We start from the raw sequence: 14,231 nt of genomic DNA, 5'->3' as shown, positions 1-14,231 counted from the left end.
AATCATGCAGTATTTATCCTTTTGTGACTGGTTTATTTCGCTTACGCGTCATGCTTTCTAACTTCATCCGTGTTGTAACGTGTGTCAGAATTTCCTACCTTTTCAAGGCTGAATAATATTGTACTGCCTGTATATACCACATTTTGTTTATCAACGCATTTGTTAATGGACATTTGGACTGTCCGTCTCTTGGCCACTGTGAATAATGAGCCTATGAATCTGTTTGAGTCCTGCTTCCCATTCTTTTGGCTAGAGACCCAGAAGTGGGTGTGCTGGATCATGAGGTAATGGTAGGTCTAACTTTCTTCCGATTTCATTTTGATATAATTGATGCACAGCACTGTAGAAGTTTAGGGTGTACAGCATGATGATCTGACATATATCGAATGATTAGCACAAGCAGTTTAGTCAACATCCATCATCTCACACAGATGCAAAAGAAAAATGCAAAACGCTTCACAAATCTGCGGCAATCCTTGCTCAGGGGCCATGTTCATTTTCTCTGTATTGGCCCAATTTTAGTGTAGGTTTATGCTTTTTGATGAACTGCCATGCCCTCGTGTGATTCTTAAGTATAGCCAAAGATGAGAAACACCAGTGTTCCTCCCACATCCTAGGAGAGTACGGATTGGCAGTTGGTAAATATTATTGAATGGCTTCCTTCATAAATTGCATTGTAGCCCCATGCAGTTGTTTTTGTCACAAAGTCAAAAGACTATTGGGTGGATTAATGGTACTCTTTTTGAAAACCCTAACCCCGACAGTCTCATGGCCATGAGACCTAGCACCTCAACTGCTGTTCCCACCTTCAGCTGAACTGCGTCCCCCATAATTTGTTGGTAATGACCATTTGAATACAAGAGTTTCTGAATGATTGCTTTGAAGGTCATGAATTAGAACTGCTTCAAGACTTTTCATATCACAATGCCACATCTATTATGACACGTGAAATTATTTCTATCATAATACCAGTGCTCAGATACGTTTTCTCGAATAGAAAGGAAAGGTGGTGATATCAGCATGACATGTTGTATTCATAAAGCACTGCTAAACTATCTGTTGATAGCTGAACTCATCGGAGTTCAAGAGCAGCGGGATGAATGAATGGGGCACAGAGGATTTTTAGGGCAGTGAGAACACTCTGTATGACACCATAATGGCGGATACATGTTATTATACGTTTGTCTAAACCCACAGAATGTACCACACCAAGAGCGAACTCTGATTTAAACTATGGACTAAGGGTGATTATGTGTCAGTGAAGGTCCGTCAGTTGTAACAAATGTACCACTCTGCTGCAGGATGATGACAAGGGGGGAGGCTGTGCATGTGTGGGAGCAGAGCGCATATGGGAAATCTCTTTTCCTTCCCCCCAGTTTTGCTGTGAATCTAAAACCGCCCCCTTCCCCTCCCCCCAAAAACAAGCCTTAATAAATACTACCCTTTAACAGTATTTGGCACAGAGCCTGGCACAAGGTAGGCATCCAGTAAATATTCGTTAATGATTGAACGAATGGATGAATCAAACAATCAATCAATCAATTCAGACAAGTAAATGTTGTCTTTACCGTGGATGATTCATCATGATGGAAAGGTATGGAATACTATTACAACACCTAGTCACTATTTCAAAGTTGACATCAGAACGGGAAAATTCCCCTAACCCTTTGGGAGATGGAAACAAGAAGGGTCTGCGGTGGATGTAGAGAGCCTTAGGTCTGACGGTGCACCGGGTGGGCTCAACACAGAGCTGAGTCAGAGGTCATGAGGGTTGCTGGTATGGAATAAGGGCGAAAGAGAAGGGATGCCATTTAAGTCACAAGACTCCTGTTTCCTTCCCCTCTGCTGTATACCGATCCCAACACCTGCAGGGCTTCTCCCACCCTGGGCCCTTGAAAACCTGTCCAGATATGAAATAACGTGTTGTTCCGGCATTTTTTTAAAGTACCATCTAGACTCAAATTGTGTAAAGGAAAGGAAATCTATGAGTCAGTTTCCAGATTTGTATTTGCAAGATTACATCAATGAATTTCCATAGAAAGAAACCACAAGTTTCTTGCAGATTGTCTGGATTCACAAAGATGTACGTCACTTTCAACAAATGAGGAAGAACTCCTAAGTAGATCCTCTGAAGATGTGCATGAACTTTTAAGGTGCGTTTAAAAGCCAGATCTCCACTCTCAATTTTTCTCTTACCTGTGTAAGATTGTGATGGCTGGTCTAGGAAAAGAAGCTAAAGTGCTCTTTGTTATTTTGTTCCCAAAATTAATGTGGCAATTTTGAGAGTACTGATACACCCTGCATCTACTTCTCCCAGACACTCCTTGTATGTATATATCAGCATCTCTAATTTAATTCTCGGAACATCATTTGAAGCAGGTGCTATTATCTGCCGCTCCTTACAGGTGTAGAAATTGAAGCTGAAAGGTTAAGGAACTTGCCTAAAGTCACGTCACCAAGTGGCAGCATCAAGATTCAAATTCGGGGTTAATTCTGGGGCACCCGGGTGGCTCAGTCAGTTGAGCGACTGACTTCGGCTCAGGTCATGCTCTTGCGGTCTGTGAGTTCGAGCCCCGCGTCGGGCTCTGTGCTGACAGCTCAGAGCCTGGAGCCTGCTTCAGATTCTGTGTCTCCCTCTCTCTCTGCCCCTCCCCCGTTCATGCTCTGTCTCTCTCTGTCTCAAAAATAAATAAACGTTAAAAAAAATTAAAAAAAAAAATTCAGGGTTAATTCTAAAGGCTCTGTTTTTCCTATTAGACCACTATGCTCCTTAACAGAACCCCAGGGAGTGAAATTACATAATAAAAATATTAATGTTTGATCGGGAGGAGAAAAAGACCAATCATAAAATGTAACGTCAGTTCAAAGTAGAGGCTGAAGGGTGGCGGCTGGAATGACTGCATAGGTTATAGAACTGCAAGGCAGGAGGCCCCCTGGCTGGCTCAGTCCATACAGCACACAATTCCTGATCTCAGGATCAAGAGTTCAAGCCCCACATTGGGGGTGAGGCCTACTTTAAGAAAAAAAAGTTTCCACGTGTAAAACAGGACCCAGTCTGGAGTGACATGAGGTAGGCAGTCCTCCTGGCGGGAGACGAGAAGCTGAGGAAGAGACGGGAGGGACTGACACCAGTCAGTATCCAGCTGAGCTGTATTGGATGAAGAAGCACCTGACCAAACTGGGAAGGAGTCTCACTGGGTAAATAAGATAGATGTGCATTTCACCCCTACGCACCTATGAGAAGCTGCATAAGCCACATCTTGCACACAGCAGACTTAGAAACAAGAAGTCTGTTGAGTCTCAACTAATAAAGACTAGACAGATAAAACCTCAAAGACTTGATTTCCCTAATTGGCACATGCAGCTAATAGACGCCCATAAGATACACGTTCAGTGTCTAAAAACAAAACAGGACAGCACTAGAAGTGATTGGGAAGGATTGACCAAGTCAAACTGAATGTGAAACAAGCTTTTGCATTTGTAAGGATAATAGCTAGCATTTATGATCTACTCTGTGACAAGCCGAGTTAAATGCTTTACATAATCAACTCCTTGATTCTGGTAACAACTCCACATATACCACGACATTTTCAGTCCCATTTTAACAGATGAGGCAGAGAATTATTACGATGACACAGAGAATTAAGTACCTTGTTCACGGTCATAAAAACTAGAATCGAGCAGATCTTTCTGGATCTAAAAAGGTCGTGCACTTAGCCATTATACTGCATTCTGAACTCCGAATTTACACTGGATGAAAAAGTATAGTGACTGCTTGTGCTCAAATGTGATGGAGACTGTATGGAACAACTACGTAGCCAGAAGAAAGGGAGAATTTGGGTGCCCAAATTGCTATAAAACATCCTGGTGTCCTGTGTGATGAAAACATTAATGGCACCAGAAATCGGGCCAGGAAGCCTTGTGTACCTGGCGGGTTTCATAAGTAGTTTGCCTGCTTTTGCCCCAAACTATCCCGTAGTTGTCTGTGGGTGGCAGTCCGACTCGGAGGAAACCAGGCAATTCCTGCTAAAAACAATCATCTCCAAGATCTGCAGCCCAGTTTACAAAAAAAAAGTCTGGGCACAGATTTCGAGCAAATTTCCTTTAGGTATCTGGACGTCTAGGAACCACTGCCCTTAGCCACGCCGTACACATCAAAGCCTAAAACGAGGTCGCCAAGCGCGGGTGCCGGTAGCGCCGCCGGACACAACGCAAGTCACCGAGTCAGCTGAGCGCGACCGGGGGTGGGGGGAGGGGGCGGCCGGCGATGGAGAGCCGCGTGCTTCCCTCTCCGGCGTGAGGCAATCCTCCTCCCACGGTCTCGGGAAGCCCCGACGTAGCACGCTTCCTCGCCGGAGCGCAGCCGCCCGAGCGTAGCTCCTCCACCGCTTCCTCCCCCGGCTGCAACCACCCGACCCTCCCGGCTCAGCCCCGACTCCTCCTCTCCGGCCTCGGTGCGCGCGCCGCCGCGAGCGGGCGGCGGCGGCCAGGGCAAAGGAGACGCGCGGGCGCGCGTACGCGCGCAGGGGGGCGGCCCCGCCCGAAGCCCCGCCCCCTCGGCACGGCCGGCGCGCCCCGCCGGCCCGGCTCCCCGAGGCAAACCTGTCTCGGCCGGGCGGGGAGCAGAGCTTCCTCCTCTGAGCGCGGTGCGTCGTCGCCCGATTTGTCCTTCCGCCCCTGCCTCCGCGGCGCCGGGGCCGGCGAGGGAGCGAGCGGAAGGTGCGCTGGAGCCCAGGCCCGCGATGCGGCCGGCGGGAGCCGCGGCCGTCGCGGGGTCGTCGGCGCGGGACGCGTCGCTGTGCGGGGAGCTGCTGCAGGCCCCGCCGTCCCCGGCCTCGCAGCCGCCTCCGGCCGCGCCCGCGGGTCCGCCGCTCCCCGCTCCGAGCGCGACCCTCAACCGTCTTCCGGAGCCGCTGCTGCGGAGGCTCAGCGGGAGCCTGGACCGAGCGCCCGAGGGCCGGGGCTGGAGGAGGCTGGCCGAGGTGGCGGGGAGTCGGGGGCGCCTCCGGCTCAGGTGAGGGACGAGGGCGCGGGGGGCGTGGGGGCAGGGGCGGGGTCACGCGCGGCGGGCTGGGGCCGGGGGCGCGCGGGGGAGCGAGCGGGCACGCGAGTTGCGGGGGTGGGGACCGCCGCTCCGGGCGCTGGGGTGCGGCAGGGGTCGCCCGCGTGGAAGGGGCGCAGAGGGGAGATCTCTCGGTCGGGAAAGTCGTGGGAATGCCAGAGACTGGAGGTTGGACCCTCCTCCCCTTGAGCTGAAAGGGAGAAGTGGAGATCGACCCGGGCGGGGGGGGGGGGGGGGAGGTTGGAGAGGAGGAAATCTGTCTGGAAACCACTAGGATAGGGCAGTCATTCCAGAGGACTTAACAGACAAAAGAACGGGACATGGGCACAGACCTGGAAGACCTAAGGAAGGTTAGGAAGGAGAAGTGCAGGTCAAGAGATAATGAGAGCGAAGGGCTCGGGTGCAGGGTTTGGAAGTTTTTATAATAGGGAGAGAATGATGGTGGGAAAGACTGAAACTAAACTCCCCACCTTCCTCCAAACCAACTTAACCGGGTTCTCTTCTTCACTTCGCCGTGAACACTGAGCTAGAAGTAAAACTATTTTCCTCTCACCAGGCTTGAAACTGCGAACTCTTGGTCTCAGGACTTTTTTGCACTCTCAAGAATGATTGAGGACCCCAGGGAGTTTTTAATGTGGGTTCTATCCATTATATACATGTAGTGTGCACTGATATTTACCGTATCAAAAAGTAAAAGTAAGAAACGTTAAAAATATTTGAACTTATTTGAAAAGGATAGCCCATTCTACATGTTAGCAGAAATTACATGTTTCTGGGGGCGCCTGGGTGGCTCTTAATATCGGCTCAGGTCGTGATCTCACCTGGGATCGAGCCCCCCACCCCCGCCCTTTTGGGCACTGTGCTGATAGTACAGAGTCTGCTTGGGCTTCTCTCTCTCTCTCTCTCTCTCCCTCTCTCTCTGTCTCTCTCAAAAATTAATAAATAAGGATTTTTTTTAATTACATGTTTTTGTGAAAAAACAGAGTTTTCAAAACCAAAAAAAATTAGAAAAGTGGCATTGTTTTACATTTTGAAGATCTGTGCCTTAACTGCAGAGAACTGGCTTTTCTGTGCCTCTGCATTGGGTGTGTTGCACTGTCGCAGGTCACCTTACACCGGGTACTCCAATGTACGTTTTCTCAGAGAGTGAGCGAAAATGCTAAGTCTCATCTTAGTGTCACTGCGAAAAACCGTTTTGATCCTGTGGACCCTGTGACTGCACTAGGAACTACACTAGGGATGCCCAGACCATACTTAAAACCACCCCTCTCTACCTTCGTTAGGATTTTGGTCTCCCTTTGAACCCCTTAGAAGTTTTGTTTTGTTTTGTTTTTACCTTCTCGTATAACTAAACTTTGTCTGGTATGGTTATTTGCACAATTTCTTATGAACTCCTTGAGAACAGGAGGCATCACTTAAGATTCTGTGTGTTATGCATAGAACCTGTCTTAGACACGACAAATGCTTTTGAATTGAGAGGGGAATCGTTCATTCAGAATTATGCTTATCGAGTGCCTATTATTTGCTGGAAGTTCCAGAAGATAAAAAGATGGCAAATATTTAGTTCCTATTCACAAAGACTTTTATAGCAGTGGACTGTTATTCTGGGACATTCACAAATAACACGTTAAGTGCTGTGTTGGGTGTGGATAATAATAACAGTGGGCTTTTATCATTTATTGATCACTTAGTGTATACCAATGCACGAAGTATTTACATACATTATCTACTTTAACTCTCACAACGACCTCGAGTTTCAGAGTTTGGGGTTAAACCAGAGTCATGAGGGTTTAGGATTCTTTGGCCACAGAGTGGAGTAATGATGTGAGGTTGGAATTAAGAAGTGGTAAACTTGTGGGGCGCCTGGTGGCTCAGTCAGTTAAGCGTCCAGCTTCAGGTCAGATCACGATCTCGCAGTTCACGAGTTTGAGCCCCGCATCAGGCTCTGTGTTGAAAGTTCAGTGCCTGGAGCCTGCTTCGGGTTCTGTGTCTCCCTCTCTCTCTCTCTGCCCCTCCCCTGCTCATTCTCCCTCTCTCTCCCTCTCTGTTTCTCTCTCTCTCTCAAAAATAAACATTGAAAATTAAAAAAAAAAAAAGTGGTCAACTTGCAAAATTGAGACAGAGGGCACAATTTTTTTTCTGTTCTAGGGAGAAAGCAAACATGCTTCTTTTAGGGAGAGGGGACTGTGCAAAGAAAATCCAAAATACTGTTATGCTAGGTCCATAGATTTCTGAATTTCTAGACTTAACAATGCAAAAAGTTGTCTTCCTTGGGGGTCAGATCATCAGATCTGTGATTGGTTAGTTTGTGATTAGTACTCTCGTTAGGGAAGGCTCTGGGTTTTCCTGAGGACCTGGGAGTGAGGACTCTTAATTTGGCAGTGGAGGAAAGAAAAGGAAGGAAGAAGGCCCTGCCACCACCGAGGAAGTGTGGATGCCCGACTTCAGGTGCCCAGTGTACCCCCCCCACCCAGAGCCCCAAGCCTTCAGTCAGGTTTTGCTTTGCTGATGACTCCATAGTGGTTTGCTTGACAAAGTAACAGGAAAGTTTGAGGCCACATCTCTGGTGAGGGTGGTGTAGACAGAAGGGCCGTAGCCTCACAAGATGTGACAAGCAACAAAGGGCGTGCGTTCGTGGAATCTGACGGTTCTGGGGTGCGAAGTCTGAAACGAAATTGGTGGGGTTTCACCAGCCTTCCTGGAGGGTAAAGATTAGCTCAGAGTAGGTGAGTGGTGGTCGGAAGTGGGGGCGGCCCTGCAGGTTAGAAAACTGGGGAACATTGGGGCCCCCCGGGTGGCTCAGTTGGGTAAGCATCCGACTGCCGCTCAGGTCATGATATCACAGCTCGTGAGCTCGAGCCCTGCCCCAGGCTGGCTGATGTCAGCGCAGGGCCCGCTTCAGATTCTCTGCCCCCCTCTCTCTCTGCCCCTTCCCTGCTCATGCTCTATCAAAAATAAATGAATATTAAAAAAAAGAAAGAAAGAAAACTGGGGAACATTAACGTCATATACCTACTAAAATTGGAACCACATTGACATAACAGAAAGTTAGCACTGGGAGCTTCGGGGGCTGGAGAGGGGCAGAGGAGGGGGCCAGGTAAGCTGGTAATGTTTACTCTGTGTAAGACAAGTTATTTCAGAGTAATTTCATACTGTTGATCGAAGAGCACCTCGATTGCACAAAGTCCCTGAGGTATTTTCCTCCAGTGTCAGAGGGAGGAATTGAAGCGTGAGGGTGCAAGTGGCTAACAGTTCCCGTGAGGATGTGGGCCTTTCCCTAGAATCTTCAAAGGCCGCCTGTTGTTTGTTTTCACTTTTTTCTCACTCTATACGTGTCTCCTCAAACCAGATGAGAATTTAATAAGTAAACCACAAGAGTGCATTCTGAACTGTCCATCAGGGATCAGGAATCATTGTAAGTGTTTTCATTTGATTGTGGGTGACCCAGAATCAATCTTGGCCTATAATTCAGTTCCCCACAACCGTGTGCGTATGGGAATCCCCTAAACACAAACCCGGCCCTAATTCCCTTCCAAACCCACCTGATACTGGACAGCCTTTGCTGTCGGCGGAGACAGGTGCAGGTTCTGAGTGTCTAGCCCAGGGTACATAAATTCTGCGGTGGCCTGGAACATCGAGGCGCCAGAGGTGACACAGCTCCCAGGAGGCTCCAACGCTGCCCGCGTGCTGTGCAGGAGGGAGCTTAGGACGGGGGCGGTGGGACGGGGACCAAGGAAAACCAACACAGAAGGCGCTCCTTAGCCCCAGACCTCTGTCCTCACTCAGTTCACGAGAGGCCTGAGAACACGTGTGAGAAGCCGAAACCAGAGATCTCCTCCCGTTTCTGTCTCTTCGGCCTGTCTCTTCGGTGTCTGAAATTCGGAGTGCTTTAGGAGTCAGGCTTCGTATCTCTTTACCTACACGTCTTCACCTAATCCCCTTCTTGGTTTGTCCTTAAGTCTCGTGACGATACAGATTTAGGTGGATGACTCTTCGTTCATATCTTCAGTCCATGTCTTTGCTTTGAACCCCCCGGATTCCTACGTGTAGGTGCCTATTTTCCATCTCCTCTTGAATGACTAACAGATATCTTATCTGAAACATAAGATGTCCAAAACTCAGCGTGTCTTCCCCAGCAAAACTCTCTCTTGCGCAGGTTTCTTCATCTCAGTAAATGGCAGCCACAGCCCTCCCATTACTCAGGCCTCATACTTCACAGTTATTTTTTTGTTTTGTTTTTAGATGTCTATTTTTAAGAGCGAGAGAGAGCATATGTAGGGGAGGGGCAGAGAGAGAAGGAGACACAGAATCTGAAGCAGGCTCCAGGCTCTGAGCTGTCAGCACAGAGTCCAATGCAGGGCTTGAACCCACAGACCGTGAGATCATGACCTGAGCCGAAGTCAGCTCAACCGACGGAGCCACCCAGGCACCCCACGTCACGGTTATTCTTGACTCCACTTTCACACCACGTCCATTTTAGCAGCAGCCCTCAGCCAGTGCACCTTCAGTGTGCATCTAGAATCCAGCCTCCGCGGCTCCGGCACTGGGCCAAGCCACCGTCATCTCTCCGCCAGTTCATTCCGATAGCTGCCTAACTTCCACTCTGCCCCCACCCCCGGGTGATTCTCAGCATAGCAGTAAGAATTATTCTTTTAAGACATTCGGTCGGGTCTTACCCTTCCTCTGCTCAAAACCCTTCCATTGCTTTTCTGGTTCAGTGTAAAAACACCATTTGTTTACCAGTTAGCTCTTAGACCTTGTTATCTTCCTCCCTTTCTCCACTGTCGGTGCACCTGCTTTCTTGCTTTTTGCTTGAACACAGTAGGATCTTTGCACTTGCTCTTTACTCAGCATGAGATGGTCTCCACGGGTGAAATGTATGACTTGCTCTTTACCTCTTCACGTGTTTGCTTACGAGTTACCTCCTTCAGTGAGGTCTTCTCTGATCACGTTATTTAAAATTACCCTGTGCATCTGCTTTGCTTTGTTTTTCTCCAGAGCACCTATGATCTTTGGATGGACACACACACACACACACACACACACACACACACACCGTTTGTCTGCCTCTGCGGGTATACATATATATCTCCTTCTGTAGAAAAACCCAAGACGTTAAGGGAATTTTGTCTTGTTTGCTACCATATCCTCAATACCTAGGAAAAATGGTTGGCCTATTTTAGGTGATTAATAAGTAGTTGTTGAATTAATGAATAAAGATTCCAAACAGTAAATGTTCCAAGAAGAGAAGCAAAAGAACATAAAAGCAATGCACGGTTCGTACCCTAAGGGATGTAAAATGTGTTTTGTTTGACTATATATTTTTTGAAGTGAAGGTAAATATAAATATTTTTAAAAGCAAAACCCGGGGCGCCTGGGTGGCTCAGTCGGTTGAGCGTCCGACTTCAGCTCAGGTCACGATCTCGCGGTCCGTGAGTTCGAGCCCCGTGTCAGGCTCTGGGCTGATGGCTCAGAGCCTGGAGCCTGCTTCCGATTCTGTGTCTCCCTCTCTCTCTGCCCCTTCCCCGTTCATGCTCTGTCTCTCTCTGTCTCAAAAATAAATAAATGTTAAAAAAAAAATTTTTTTTTAATTAAAAAAAAAAGCAAAACCCATTTGTTTCAGTAATGGTCTTTTTTAAAAAAATATTTATTTATTTTGCAAGGGAGAGTGAGAGCCCGCTGTCGATGCAGAGCCTAACATGGGGCTCGAACTCACGAACTGTGAAATGAACTGAGCTGAAATCAAGAGTCACCACGCTTAACTGACTGAACCACCCAGGCGCCCCTAAAAACAGCCCATTTGTTTCAGTAATAGTCTTTTAACTTAAATGAGAAATTCCAAATTAGGGTTAGCAGAAACCACTACAAAGCACAGTCTTTACGGGAATGTAACTAAAAAAGGAAAGACATAAAGGCTGGATATGTATAAGCATCCTCTCTGCTGAAAGCCAGTGCCCATGCGGAAAATCAGTAAAAAAGGAAAGGAGATACAGAATCTTGTTTTTCTCCTGTGCCTCTTGTATTGGAAATTTTTGTCTACTTCAGTTTTACCTTTCTTCATTTGGAAGAAAGAAGTCAAACTTTCTCATTTTTTTCTATATCAGCATAAATATTAAAGCATCACTTGGTTACATTTGGTGAGATATACCAGATTCTGATAACCTCTCTGAATCATAAAAAAAAAAAAATTTATATTTAGCTTGCAGCGTCCTTGTTTTTATAAATCTCATATTCTAATTATCTCAAAAAAAATTGGTGATCCTTAAGCTATCTCTAATACTGGTTCCTCAACTTGGACATTACAGGGACTAACAAAAGAAAATTTCATAAAATGGAGGACCAGTGGGTATCTGCAGCTTCTGTTGTTTCTATTGTTATAGTCACCATTCTTCCATAAAAGAAAAGACACTTGAACACTGAAAAATAGGACAGACCATCTTAAAGACAAAAAGACAGTCTTAGCGTCCTTTTTTTTCTTTTAATTTTTAAAAAAAATTTTTTTTAACGTTTATTTATTTTTGAGACAGAGCAAGACAGAGCATGAACGGGGGAGGGTCAGAGAGAGGGAGACACAGAATCCAAAACAGGCTCCAGGCTCCGAGCTGTCAGCACAGAGCCTGACACGGGGCTCGAACTCACGGACCGCAAGAACATGACCTGAGCCGAAGTCAGCCGCTTAACCGACTGAGCCACCCAGGTGCCCCTTAGCGTCCTTATTTTTATCATTTTACCATGGACTTCAGATTGTGCTGCCACTGGTCTACGGTCCAGAATTTGGGAACAGTTAACCTATATTATGATGAATCACATTTAACAAAAATTGAGTATTGAATATATTCATTTAACGGAGACACTTGGAAAAGAATGGTGAGTATAGAGACAGGAGGCCTTGAAGGACATGATCAGGTTACCAAACTAGGAACTACTCAAAAACATTTTTTTTTTATTTCTCTTAATGTTTATTTATTTTTGAGACAGAGAGAGACAGAGCATGAATGGGGGAGGGTCAGAGAGAGGGAGACACAGAATCCGAAACAGGCTCCAGGCTCTGAGCTGTGAGCACAGAGCCTGACGTGGCCTCAAACTCACAAACCGTGAGATCATGACCTAAGCCAAAGTCAAACACTTAACTGACTGAGCCACCCAGGCACCCCTCGAAAACATTTTTAAGGAAAAGCTAAAACAGTTTCAGAAATTAGCATGATTAGGAAATTGATATTCTTTTAATATCCCCATATTTTTATTGCATAAGAAAAGCTCACTTCTATTGCGTTATTATTTGCCACACACTAAGCACTTGGGGCATGGATTATCTAATTCTAACAATCGTATGAGGTGGATGATACTGCCAGTGAAACTATTTTGGTTGGATACATTTTTTTTTTCTAAATTTGTGAGATTACCACCTTCACTACAGAATTATAAATCTTGAGTGACCATTATACAAATGCTCTGGTGACCTTTTAATAAAAGTGATCAAAACGAATATGGAATAAGGTTATTCCAAGTCATATGAAAACTTGCGGACCTTGCACCTGCCACAGCTTTAATACTGTTACCCCTTCCATCTCTCTAGCTTCCAGCCTTTTTAGTTACGATTCAAATTCACTCAGTAATCATTCAGTTATGAGTGACTAATACTGGCACGACAGATTTTAGGTATCGAGGGGTTAAAAATACAGGGTTTCTGTTTTCAAGCAGTTCGGTGACCCAGTTAGGTACAGAAGACATGGATATGAAAGAAAAGCTCGTGGTTTTAAGGCAAAATGGTGTCAACTGAGACGTAGAGAATTGGGGTCTGCAGACAATGACCCGAGAGCCAGGTTTGCACCACTACCGGTTTATGAGCTAAGAATGGTTTTTATATTTGAAAAATTGCAAAGCAAAAGACAAGGAAGAAGAACACGCAGTGGACCGTATGGCCCATAAAGCCTAAAATATTTACTCTCTGCCACGTGACACAAGTTTGCGAACCTTTGGTATACGAGAAGAGCACCCTCAGGAGACCGTGTCTAAAGTGTATTTGGAGGACTTGTGTGGTCTGGGCAAACCTCACAGAGAAGCGAGAGGTATTGGACTTTCATTTAAACTGGTAGGGAAGGGAAAGGTCTCTCTGAAGGTGTGTGAAGTGTGAATTCTACAGACTATCGTGGAGATGACCCAAAGGCTTTGGTTGGCCTTTGTTGTTGGTCACGTCTCTTTGGGAAGATTATTGGGGTTTTTTTGTTGTTTTTGTTTGGCTTTACTTTATTGTTTTTCTTCTCTTGCACGTTTCATACTTGTGCTTTCCCTTCCTATGAAATGGTTGAAGTCCGTACTCCTTGTCCCATTATTTCTGGCCTTGTACAGTCTGGTCTTAACCTTTCTAACCTTGTATACACCTACTGAATACAATGACATTGAAAAAGAAATGGTATGTGTACGTTAAATGGTGATACTAAAAAGAAATAGTTTTAACAAAAGGACGAGACCTAGAGATTCTTTAGAGTAGAGGTCAGCAAACTTTTTGTATAAGGAGCTAAATATAAATAGCACATGTGTTCAGCTTTGCAGACCAACTACTCACGTCTGCTGTTGTAACAGGAAAGCAGCCATCCACGTTTGTAGAGGTATGTGTGAGGGAGCATAACTGTATTCCAACAAAACTGTTTACAAAATCAAGTGGCTGGGTGGGTTTGGCCTTTAGACCAGAGTTTGTCTTCCTCCTGTGATAGGGTATTTCTAGGTGCTTAGAAGTACTGTACTTTGAACGTCAGTAGCACTGATAGTCTTTTAAAAATTGTTGATAAAATGAGCACACATAGTAAAAATTCGACAATACAAAAGGTTTACAGTGAAAAGTGAGTCGTCCAGCTTTGAGCTCTGCTGCACTGGCTCCCCTCTGTAGGACAGTCCCAACTACTAGTTTCTTGCCCATCTTTTCAAAGTTAACTCTACACATAAGAAAAACACATATTAATAAAAATGGTATCATGCAGAACATACATTGTTCTGTATCTTTATTCGCATGATCACACACACAAGGACACTACTTTGCTAATATAAAATACCATATGTTAAGTTTTTTCCATTTTTCAAGATGTCTCAAAGATCTGTGCCTCTTTCTTGGGTCATATTACACTTTATAAAAAGTGCAAGAAAGAGTAGAGAAATGCATCTGATCTTTTTA

The 14,231-nt window shown here is 45.9% G+C and overlaps 1 protein-coding gene and 1 non-coding gene across 4 annotated transcripts in view; one reads left to right on the top strand and one right to left on the bottom strand.

Annotated features, from left to right (window-relative positions):
* Nucleotides 1-440: 440 nt before the first annotated feature.
* Nucleotides 441-547, bottom strand: LOC115498847. The gene has a single exon (XR_003963974.1). It is a non-coding gene; the product is annotated as a U6 spliceosomal RNA (small nuclear RNA).
* Nucleotides 548-4,611: 4,064 nt separating this feature from the next.
* MALT1 (MALT1 paracaspase) overlaps nucleotides 4,612-14,231 on the top strand; it is a 63,395-nt gene continuing 53,775 nt past the window's right edge. For all 3 annotated transcript variants that reach the window (XR_003963932.1, XM_030292350.1, XM_030292349.1), the window contains exon 1: nucleotides 4,612-5,014. Coding sequence is in view for 2 of the 3 variants with exons in the window: in XM_030292350.1 (XP_030148210.1) it covers nucleotides 4,743-5,014 (272 nt within the window). In the remaining variant the exon portion in view is untranslated. The remainder of the gene's footprint in view (nucleotides 5,015-14,231) is intronic.

This window comes from Lynx canadensis, chromosome D3 (assembly GCF_007474595.2).
Source record: "Lynx canadensis isolate LIC74 chromosome D3, mLynCan4.pri.v2, whole genome shotgun sequence".
NCBI classification, from domain to species: domain Eukaryota; kingdom Metazoa; phylum Chordata; class Mammalia; order Carnivora; family Felidae; genus Lynx; species Lynx canadensis.
The sequence above is the reverse complement of the archived record's forward strand: the minus strand, read 5'-3'. Positions and strand labels throughout refer to the sequence as shown.